Source organism: Siphateles boraxobius, unplaced genomic scaffold (genome assembly GCF_051911475.1).
Source record: "Siphateles boraxobius isolate OS27281-9 unplaced genomic scaffold, OSU_SipBor_1 22, whole genome shotgun sequence".
In the NCBI taxonomy this organism is placed as follows: Eukaryota; Metazoa; Chordata; class Actinopteri; order Cypriniformes; family Leuciscidae; genus Siphateles; species Siphateles boraxobius.
This window is the reverse complement of record NW_027508833.1, coordinates 34872199-34884069: the sequence shown is the minus strand read 5'-3', so window position 1 is coordinate 34884069 and position 11871 is coordinate 34872199. Positions and strand designations below refer to the sequence as shown.

At 37.8% G+C, this 11871-nt stretch overlaps 1 protein-coding gene across 1 annotated transcript; it reads left to right on the top strand.

The window, feature by feature from the left end:
• Window positions 1–321: 321 nt before the first annotated feature.
• On the top strand, window positions 322–9964 carry pkdccb (protein kinase domain containing, cytoplasmic b). The gene is made up of 7 exons (XM_077238221.1): window positions 322–992; window positions 1154–1270; window positions 2458–2729; window positions 2989–3068; window positions 3167–3274; window positions 4148–4324; window positions 5549–9964. The coding sequence occupies exons 1-7, from the start codon at window positions 441–443 to the stop codon at window positions 5650–5652; spliced, it is 1410 nt and encodes a 469-aa protein (XP_077094336.1). The 5' UTR covers window positions 322–440; the 3' UTR covers window positions 5653–9964.
• Window positions 9965–11871: the final 1907 nt, after the last annotated feature.

Genomic DNA, 11871 nt, shown 5'->3' with positions numbered 1-11871 from the left:
AAATGCTGTAATGGACTATTTTTATTCAAGCTATTATCTAAGATAATCTAATAATTGTACTTCAAGCGATCAATGTTTCAGGTCAGTGTATTTTATTTATTTATGTTTCGTTCACTACAGTCAGTTCGCCTCTTGCCTGAACCCTGTAAGGATTTATTTTGCGATAATGGCTGTCTGAATGTATATTATCTTTAACATACATGTCAATGAAATGGTAAAAAACACAGATCGTCTTTTGTGTGTGTGTCAATTGAGGTTGCATTGTGTGGGAGGTGATTATTTGGCCATGAGCAGTAGGACACGCCCACGGGGCGTTACCACAGATCACAGTTTACTACACTAAATTACAGTGCGCACGTTCTGTCCGTGCCAGAGAGAAGTATGACCGAACACACCGTGTTGGATTTTGACAGTGCAGACTGAACTTACAAGAACTTACCATGACTTTCTCAAGGAATCCCTTTTGTACTTTTTTCCTTCTTGCGTTGTTGATTTTTTCTTTAACAGTTTTTCTGAAAAAATGGCACTTTGGTCTCCAGGAGAACAAACCTTTTGGTGATGCTGCCCGCCCAGATGGTTTAACTGCAGAGCGCGAGAGATTACTGCAACAACTTGAGGAAAGACAACAAGAACTTGAGCTCCTAGACATTACATTTGATAATATAAAATCTTCAGAAGGGTTCAAGGATCCACATTTATCCACAAGTGACAGTGTAAACTATATCAATGCTAAAACTGTTATTGGTTGTGAAGACCTTAGTGGCATAAAAACTGTTGACTTTCTTGGTTCAGGTTACACTAAAACAGTGCTAAAAGCAGAGTTACCGCAAGGATTATTTGTGGCGTTGAAATCTGTAAACCATCAGGGCACTGACATGAGATTGTGCATGGACGATTTTAAAGATCCACAGGGCTGTCATGAGCTTGTTTCTTTCAAACTGAGGAAGGAGATTGCGTTATTGCAGAGACTGCAGCACCCCAATATTGTAGAGGTAAGAAAATCACCCTTATGCAATAACTTGGACTCACTCTCCAGGTTGTGCTGTTATTACGTAATGTTTTAGATATGCAATTGTTTAAAGGATTAATATGTGCCACACATTGCATTTTGTACCAGTTTATTCATCCACTAAACTTAATGTGTTCATTCCAGCTGAAAGGTCAATGTCAGGACAGCGCTCTGGTTGGTGGCATCACAACAGTTCTGGAGCAGGGGATGCCACTTCAGATGATACAGCTCCTGCAGAGCCCCTGGGAAGAGCGCTTTCGGGTAAGAGCACCACCCCCCAGGCCTCCTATGGAGTGTTAATCAGAGATTCCCCACCCACTGTCCCCCCACAGGGCATACCTGAGGTGGGGGTGGATGGAATTCTTCAGCTTGGGTGGATTAACTGGAGCCCCATCTCCATACCAACTGAGCCTGATCAAATAGTACCGAGGGACAGATGTCTGTCTCAGATGTCCATCCTTTTACTTTTCTTTACCCTGATAATTTCTCTGCACTGTTTGAAGGAGAGGGCGATGCCAAGTTTCACGAGGCGAGAGAGTATTTTCTTTCACGTTCACTTTGGTATACAAGAAGCAGGTGCTGATACTCTGTGCCTTTGATTTTTGATAGGTTCTGATGATGACAAATGCGTTTAAGCTAAAGGGCTGTAATCGAGTGTCTCTTTGACATCCTTACCTTCTCTGAAATGTCTTAACACGTGGTCGAGAGTTATTCAAAAGGTGTTTGGTTTCATCCACCTCTGTTTTTAAAGAGCTGTGGCTACGCTTTCTTATTCAAAGGGGACTTGATACCATTGCTATGCTCTCCAGTGTTAAAACATTATATAAGAAAAAACTATGGATAATGATGAAGACTAGTTAGTAAAACTACAGTTCATATTTACAGATTTATATAGTTTACGTCGTGCATATAGAAGGATCAACTTACTTTATTGATGCCCGAGGGAAATTCGGGTGTCAAACAATACATCAAACGTAGGTGCAAAAAAAATTAATGCTATTCACAATGCAGATATCATGTTTTTAATACACATTTTACGTTTAAACAAGTTACAAACAAGTGAAACATTCTACCAGTGCAGTGAGACAAAACACACTTTCACACATTCTTTGAAAACAAGCTTTATATATAATGTTGTCTCTCAAATAAATTAATCTCAGAAACCAGTATATAATAAAAAAATAATTATATAATTCTACTAAAAATATATATCATTTAAAAAATTTGTTTTTAAGTTTTATTTGTTTATAAAATTGGTAGCATATGAACTGATCATTATAATTATTTAATAGTAGTATATAGTAATTATAATACTAATTATTTATTAGTGTATATAGGTTTTACCGGTACATAAAATTTGTAACAAAAACTGATCGACATTCACAAATGAATACAGCATGGGCCTGTTTTTGTCATTTTTAGTAACTATTGATTGTGTTTGCGCTCAGGTCTGTCTTGGTTTAGTGCGGCTTCTTCAATACCTGACGCACTCACCGCTGGGATCGGTAGCCCTGCTGGATTTCCAGCCTCGACAGTTTGTTATGGCGTCAGGAGAACTCAAGCTAACAGACTTGGATGATGCAAGTATTCAAGAACCAGCCTGTCAGGAGGACTCAGACTGCCTGCTGCAGTTTCCGCTCCGCAATTTCACCCTACGATGTTCCCCCTCTAGAATCTGTGAAGGCTTGAACGAGATGAGGAACCTCTACAATGCCTACAGGTGAGTACTTCCCACATTCCATCTTTATTGTCTGAGGCAGATAATAAAAAGAGATGTTGTACAAGAATCTGTCAATGTCGGTGCGGGGAGTTTCAGGACAGCTTCCTTCTCCCCTCTTTGCCTGTAATGATTAATTCTCCACCCTGCTGAGTGTCAGGGAATCAGTTGTAGCATATTGATCTCGCAGCGTGAATTACCACTCCGCTGTGCTTGCCAGAGTTTCGGATGAATTATATGAATTCATTATTTTCCTCCCCAGGTATTTTTTCATCTACCTGCTGCCTCATCAGGCTCCCCCACTGCTGAAACCTCTTATTCACCAAATAATGAACTCCACAGGTGAGTTTTGCTGTGAAATTCATCTTGATGAACCCAAGTTGGCTATCACGGCAAAAGTGGCTGTATAATGAAAGCTTAATTTTACATTCTGGTCACAGGGGATTTGAAGCAAAGCATTAATGAAACCCTGGTCGCCTTTGAAGAGATTTTGCGTGTGTACAAATCTGGTCTGCACCTGGAGAATTTGCCGCCATCAATAACAAGAGGTAATGCATGGGTTTTAGTGATGAATTATACTTCTTAACAGTTTTCAGCTCCCATTACATACATGTTCAATCATTACTACTGAAAAAAAGCTTTCCAGATATACCCAGAGCTCTCAGCATGATGTGTCTCTGACGGGACCTTAAAGAAGATGTACTTCAGTCATAAAACATGTGTAACTCAATCCATCTTCAAGGCCAAGTTTTGCTCCCCGTTAGACTCTCGCTACCTCTTTGACACTTTGGGGCGGCAGTGGCTCAGTGGTTCATGTAGGTTATCTACAAACCGAAAGGTTGGTGGTTCAATCCCCGGTTCCACCTGACCAAGTGTCGAGGTGTCCATGAGCAAGACACCTAACCCCAACTGCTCCCGACGAGCTGGGTGGCGCCTTGCATGGCTGACACCGCCGTCGGTGTATGAATGTGTGTATGAATGGGTGAATGTGAGGCAACTATGTAAAGCGCTTTGGTGGCCATTCGGTCTGTGAAAGCGCTATATAAATGCAGTCCATTTACCATTTACCATTTGACACTTTGACACCCATAAATCAATCACATGGCCACAATAAACCTCCACAGAGGCATTAAAACAGCCAACAGCATTGTCAAAAAATCTTCAAATCTTATGTCCAAACGCGTTCACAGCAACTCTTGTAAAAAGTTTCCACACTTTGAGATTTTGGCAGAGCCACCGCTCTTTTGTTGTCCCCACATGTGCGCTCACACATTTAGTAACATGAGATTCTGCCACCTCTACTGTGAGAGCACTCTTTTCTCTTAAAGTCTCTAAACATGCTAATATTTTACAGATGGGACTTACAACAGTGTTGAGTGGATCCTGGAATGGTTTTGATGCATTTTTTTCTCTTTGTGCAGATTATGCTGTCCTGAAAGGAATGAGGAGTGTTGTAAATATGGAATACAGATGCAGGCTGTCGTACACCCAGCAGGGCTGCGTGCTGTCTGTGCACAGTGCCAGAGAGGCGGCGCTCATCTGCAGTTCTCATCCACAGTGCACAAGCTTCTCTCTCAGCAGCGAAACTACTTGGACAGGTCAGTGTTTATACTTGCATCATTACAACATTAGAATCAAGTTTTGTTCTTTGGTGAAGCAAAAAGTGACACTAAACTTAATGACATATACTTTCTCAAACCAAAAACAATCTTTTTACCTTGAGTTTAAAATAAATTAAAGCCACGTGTAACTCAAAACAGATCCCAATCACAGCAGAAAAGAATATATCAAAAGTATTGTTTTTGTCTTGTCTTTTAGTACAAATATCTAAACATCTTTAAAACAACATACATTTTGGTAACACTTTACAAGAAGGTTCATTAGTTAACATTAGTTAATGTATTAACTAACATGAACTAACAATGAGCAATACATTTGTTACAGTATTTATTAATCTTTGTTAACGTTAGTTAATAAAAAATACAGCTGCTCATTATTTATTCATGCTAATTCACAGTGAATTAACTAATGTTAACAAATACAACTTTTGATTTTAATAACGTGTTAGTAAATGTTGAAATTAACTAAGAGTAATAAATACTGAAGAATTATTGTTCATTCTTAGTTCATGTTACCTAAGGTAGTTAACTAATGTTAACTAAGGAACCTTTATTGTAAAGTGTTACCCATATTTTTCTTAGCCCATTGTCAATTCTGTTCTTATTTTATGAAAAAAGCTCGATACATTTTGTTAGATTTATGTTAAAAGTGTGTTTAAAATTGAGAACTTTAAAATATATATATATAATCCTTACCAAATTTAGTTTACTTTTAAAAATAGATAATTTTTTTCAGATAATGTATCTTGAATTTAGTCATCAGTTAATTAAAAAAATGTCTTAAGCATAATCCCTACTAAATTTTGTTAGATTTATGCTTTAAATAATGATGACAGGCACAATTTAAATATGAAAAATAAACTTCATTCAAGATATATTATCTGAAATATCTCGTAAATTTTCTTCTAAAGTCAACCAAAAATAATGATTAAAATAATGATTTTCGCAGTTTGTTATTTGAGAAAGAATGTGTTTTACAAGGAAAATGGTAGCAATAAATCCTCAGGACCGTTTCGCTTTGGAAAAACGCAGGACAAAAACCTCTGAAACATCAAATAAATATCTATTTGATGAGCAGGCCTTCAATAAAGCGGTGACTACCTCTGTTCAGTATAATAAATCATCTGAAAACATGACCGTTGTGTCTGTCTGGAACAGACTGTGTCTAACCCAAGGGCTCTCTTTGCCTTTACTTGTCTGCAGGTCGACTTCTTGCCGCTTTCAGAACTGGCTTCAGCCATCTGGTTCCAGATGTGAACTCAGCAGTGTACATGAGGAGGGTTAAAGCCTCGGGAGCAGTGCTTTGAGGAAGAGAAAGCCAGAGGAACTGGGGTGTGTGTGTGTGTGGGGGGGTTGAGACAAATGAATGTGTTATATTTATAGTCATCTTACTCAATGGCTGTTTGATCTCCCTGCCAATCCTACACGTTGCCAAGGAGCGTTTAAAAGGATTTCCCTTCAGGTATAATTAACCTGAAAGGGGACAAAAGCAGAAAGAAAAATACAGCCTTCTAACTTTTTCTCTCCTGTCCTACGTTCACATGGCATGGTCACATGGCATGGTCCACTGGAAGGACATTGAGCCTATTTTACACTGGCTAATGCCTGCAGGAGGAAAAAGAAAACAAGCTCTTTCACAGATTTACTTTGATGTTAATGAGGCCAGAAGTTTGCAGCGTTTCGCTGGATGCCAGTGTGTGCTGAGAACCGTGTCAATAGGCGGAAAAGTGCTGAAGCCACAAAAGTGCAGGAATGTTTAGTGGGAGCCATTGTCTTTTCTGTATTAACTGATATATCCTATATTTATATATAGGAAGTACGCCATTCTTCATCCCATGGGTGTGTTCATTTTCTTTTTTCAGAGAAAGAGATATTAATGTTATTTGTGTGGATATGTTTGTTCTACATTCTGTGTTTTGTTTTATTCATTTTTTAATACAAACTAAGTTTTAAAAAAATCATTTGTCTTTCGTTACTATGAGGGCAGTTTTCCGATCACGTCAACAGAAACCTTTTTGCCATAACTACATTGCAGCATTACCATCTTAATGTTATCAGTGCTTTCTGTTAATTCACTTTTCGGGTGTGAAATCGACTGTCGGCCTTTTTTTTCTGAAGAGACCTCCATCATTTCTGAAGAGACCTCCAAGCGCAAAGTTTACACAAAACCTTTCCAACGCATGCCAATAAATCACTTGCAGGGTCATTATAGTTTAATTGTTACATGTAAATGCAGCTTGTTTGGGGCCCCTTTCTCATGGAGAAGCCCCAAAACAAAGGAGCATTAGGAACAATTAAAGTAAATCTGCTGTTAGCACACGAATGAGGCTGCCATCTGCCCTAGTTAGGGGTTTCCATTCATGACTACATAGATATGCACAGATAAGCCCAGCTATGGTTTCAGGGGCAGGGAATGTTTAGGTGGGAGCCATTGTCCCTCTTGCATTCCCCTGGTACTCCTGGGGTTTGGCCACTGATAAGATCTTATGCAATTATTTTACATGATCTTGATATGAGAATGACTTAATGTAGAGTAAATCAGCAGTGATGGAATTATCCAAAGGTTCACTAACCATGCAAACTGTGAGGAAAAATGTGAGGAGGTTTACAAGTCGTTTGGGTCTAATAATTAAATCTAAAATGCATTAAATATGTAATTCATACATTCAATGACCTGCTGTCCTGATATAAAGAAGAAAAAAACATTTGAAATAATTAATTAATTGAAAATCAAACCTACAAACCTCTCAAAAATGCTGTTTTTTTTAACCCAATAAACATGTAACCCAATAATTGGGTTAAAAATGTAATTAGAAAATGTAAGCCAATAGGTAGGCTTGTCCATATTTGACCCAAATTTAGTTTAAAACAACCCAGCATTTTTTTGTGTAGTTTGGCATCATCTTTTATTATCATTTGTATATATTTTAACAAAATGCTTCCTTGCTTATTAATATTTCAAAAATTTTATCCGGAAAATTGTGGTGTGACCATAGACTGTAGTGTGCGACCAACATGCAGAAAAAAACATATAACAGGAAATGATATCATAGAGAGAACCCCTGCAGACCCATGTGGTTGTATCAAGGCATTGTGTTAAATGTTAAATAATTAGCCACTTTTAGCAGCAATAACTTGAAGTAACTATTTTCTGTATGACTTACTCAGTCTCTCACATTGTTTTGGATGAATTTTGGCCCACTATTCTAATGTTGCTTCTGTTCATTGAGTTTTGTGGGCATTTGTTTATGCACAGCTCTCTTAAGGTCCTGCCGCAACATTTCAATTGGGTTGAGGACTGGACTTGACTGGGCCAGAACAACACCTGTGATTATTTTCTTTTTCAGTCATTCTGTTATAGATTTGCTGGTGTGCTTGTGATCATTGTCCTGTTTCATGGCCCAATTTTAGCCAAAGTTTAGCTGTCGGATAGATGGCCTCACATTTGACTCTAATATGTTGGTATACAGAGTTCATGGTCGACCCTAAAGACTGCAAGATGCCTTGTGCCGGCAAAACAAGCCTAAATCATCCCCCCTCCACTACCGTGCTTGACCGTTGGTATGAGGTGTTTGCGCTGATATGCTGTGTTTGGTGTTCGCCAAACATGGCGCTGTGCATTATGGCCAAACATCTCCACTTTGGTCTCATCTGTCCAAAGCACATTGTTCCAGAAGTCTTGAGGTTTGTTCAGATGGAAATTTGCAAACCTAAGCCGTGCTGCCATGTTCTTTTTAGAGAGAAGAAGCTTTCTCCTGGCAACCCTTCCAAACATGCCATACTTGTCCCATCTTTTTCTAATTGTACTGCCATGAACTTTAACATTTAACATGTTAACTGAGGGCTGAAGAGTCTGATGTGTAGTTCTTGGTTTTCTTTTACAGTTTCGCTGACCACTCCTGAAGATTGGCAGCTGTCTTGAATGTTTTCCACTCGTGAATAATCTTGCTTACTGTAGAATAATGGATTTAAAATTGTTTGGAAATGGCCGTTTAACCCTTCTCAGATTGATGGCAGCAACAATTGCTTCTCTCATTGCTGATGTCTTTCCTCTTTGGCATTGTGTTAAACACGTGAATGCTCCAGACCAGCAAACAGCCAAAACTTCTGCTTTATAAAGCTGTTCACACTTGCTGATGATCAGTTAATCAAAGACATTTGATTAGCAGCGCCTGACTGCTACTTACCCTCTTAATTCCTATGGAGGCAGTAAGGGTGCACTTAGTTTTTCACACATGGCTTATCCATTTTGGCCTAGTTTTTGTTAAATAAATAATGACACGGTGTATATATCATGTGTTGTTGTTCATCTGAGGTTGTGTTTATCTAATTTTAAGACCTGCCTCGGACCAGATGATTTTTTTATTATGTCCTGATACGCACAACCATATAATTCAATAGGGTGTTCTTTCTTTTTCACATGATTGTATATATAATGATGTGCACTCAAATTAAGATGTTTTTTTTAATGTTACAAGTTTTTGAGTATCATATATGAAATCAACATTAATATAAATATTACATTTGTCTTGGCACATAGTTTAAATAGATTTTTTAAGAGATTTACTTTCTTTATTGTGTACACTTTCATTTGTCAATCACCCTTACAGTGAAGCCACTACACTCATTTTGCGGCTGTGTTTTTAAAGTACAAAAAATACAATGATCATCAAATGGGGTTTGCAACCTTTGAACCTAAAATTAAATTTCTGGATTCTGCTGTGTTTTTCTTGGCTTGTATACTGACACGGTAATGGCAGACATGACTTGTAGCTGTTTTTGGCCAAACTCACATAACCATGCATCACAGCACACAGATGGAAACACTACATTGTCTAAAACACACTCTAGGCTTTTAAGAAAAAAAAAGTTTTTAAAAGCACTACATATGCTTTACAATGTAAAGAATGAAAGAACATGTTGGCAACTTATGGCTGTTTTCTCTATTTTTCCTTCATTATTTGTGTTGGCTCTTGAATCACAGTTGTATGGCCAGCACCATAGCATGAGTCACGAAACGTACAGTACATTTCTGCTGTTTGTTTTTAGTGTAAGGACACATAGAGATTCCTGTCGCCCTTACCTGCCAGTGTCTCAAAGTGGAGCTCTATGTTGCTGTGGTTTTAACTGACAGCCGGGCAGATGTGTGGCGTTGAACTGGATTGTTTTTGCGTCCCTGCTCTTTCCCTGCCATTTTGTTGCTTTAGTTTCCTGTTTCACTCAACTTATTTCTATCACTCTTATTCATGACCTCCATCTGGAAATGATATGTAGCCCAAAAGCAAGCCAGAGCTTGTGGTTTAGAAATATGTTGCATTTGTGTTTGTAAAGCCGTGAGGAACTTCAAGAAATTTCTGTAAAGGATTCAGCTCTCTCCTCTGACTTATGTAGATTGGCTCTGCTAATACAGGATAAGCTTCAGCAGTCCCAGTTATGAGACCATAATTCAAGTCATTTTAAAGCAGTTCACTTGGTCATTTTGGTTATGCCTTCCGGCAGTTTTTTTCTGTGTAGGTAGGCATACGAGTACAGCTCCTGTCTACTTAAATGAGGAAAGAATGAATTGTCAAGACCATGTTAACTTTTGAATCTGAAATAGTAAATAAAATCTGACATCAATGGTTTAATTTAGCCCAGTATTTCTCAACTGGTGGGTCGCGGAGTGTGCAGTCAAAGAAACAACATTAAACGTAATTCTATGTTTTACTAATGAGAGACTTTTATTTTGGAAGACGTGCGAAAGCTGTTGGCTCTTCTGTCAGACGCAGTATGATTAAAGAGTGCCTGTGAAAAACGCATTGTCCTAATTCAGTATGTGCGATCAGATGAGATGTCAGGCTATATGTCAGTGTCATTATTGTAATGTTATTTTCTTAACTTGTACCTGATTTGAATTTAAACATAGTGTATATTTCAAAATTACATTTCAAGTAAATATATTTAAATGTACTAAATTGCAACTTCATCATTACAAATGTGTTATTACAAATTTATATACACGACATACAAGTTTCAATACAAATTACATTTAATTTTAATTTACCATAAATGCTTGTCAGTACATTCAAAGACAATAGAAGTAATAATGACGTTAAATATTAAGATTAAGTGTCAAAAAAGTATACTCTTAATTTCGACTAATTGCATGTAATATACATTTAAACTATAATACATTTTCATTTAATAACAAATAACGTTTTTTTTCGCTTGTTTTTTTTTTACATGCATTTAAATGTCCAAAAACACTGCATTCAGTTAGAACTTACGTATATTCTAAGTATTAGTTCCACAAGTATACTCAATTGTACATCTTTTTCACAAAGTATAAGCTAAAATAGTTTTTCAGGTTCAGTTAATGTGCCACCATATTAAGTGATTCTAATTGTAGTGTGTTTAGATCTGTTTCCCCAATCAGATTCAACCCAACAAACGAGAGGAGACAAGAAAGATGATCTCATCTGAAGTTCACAGCGTCATGAAAGAATTAGCTGACTGTACAATTATTGGTCCCACTTTAAAGTGGCTTTAACTACTATGTACTAACATTGAAATTAATAATTTGATACAATGGCCTTATTGTGTAGGCTACATGTTTTTACATTGTACTTATTTTGAAAATACCTGCATGTAATTACAGCTGTAATTAATGTATGCAATTACATTTGTAATTACACTGTTGACCCTTCCCTTACACCTTAACCCACCCTTAAACCTACCCATACCACCACACCTGTCCCCAACCTTACCCGTATCACACCTCAATAGCAGCTAAAGTGTTTTACAATACAACATGAAATCATTACATTAAATTGTACTTATTTTTCGATGCAAGTACATAGTACTTAAAGCCACTTAATACAAAGCTGGACCCAATTATTACATCTTTAACAACCAACCCCTTTCTCATTCTTTTTGTTAACACACTCAAGTTTAAGATGTATGGATTTCAAATTCAGAAGTCTAGAGATATCTGCTTGTACTCCCTCATGAAGTGCTTTGTATTTGAAGCTCATGCCCCCTCTTCCTCCGCCCTGTCCTCCTCAAATGCCTTTAAGTCGTGCCACAGTTAAGAGACATCCATCATAGTGGGTCCACCAGGTCTCCTTTCCACTGTTGTGCACTCGCACATAGCTTCTGTAAATCATTCTCGGTCTGGCTGGCCTGAGTGCTCGGGGTTAGAGACACCGGCAGAGAGCTGAGGCTCTGTTTGGGCCAGCTGGTAGAGAAATCAAAGTTTGGAAGCCTTTTGTTTGTTAAGGCCTTCTAACCTTGTGGCTGTTTGACAGTTCCTCAGGGGACTTAGAGAACATGCTTACTTGATGTCTTTGACATCAACAGAGATTAAAGAAGTAGTTCGCTTTAAAATGAAAATTAGCCAATGAGTTACTCACCCTCAAGCCATCCTAGGTGTATATGACTTTCTTCTTTCAGACAATACAATCAGAGTTATGTTAATAAACACCCTGACGCTTCCGAGCTTTATAAGGGCAGTGGATTGCAACCATTGCAACCATCAGATTGAAGCT

Bases quoted from the DNA above. Each gene is read 5' to 3' on its own strand.
- pkdccb (XM_077238221.1), top strand. From the start codon at position 441: ATGACTTTCTCAAGGAATCCCTTTTGTACTTTTTTCCTTCTTGCGTTG. The intron at 1,271-2,457 runs GTAAGAGCACCA...GTTTGCGCTCAG, and splicing joins CCTGGGAAGAGCGCTTTCGG to GTCTGTCTTGGTTTAGTGCG. The intron at 3,275-4,147 runs GTAATGCATGGG...CTCTTTGTGCAG, and splicing joins GCCGCCATCAATAACAAGAG to ATTATGCTGTCCTGAAAGGA.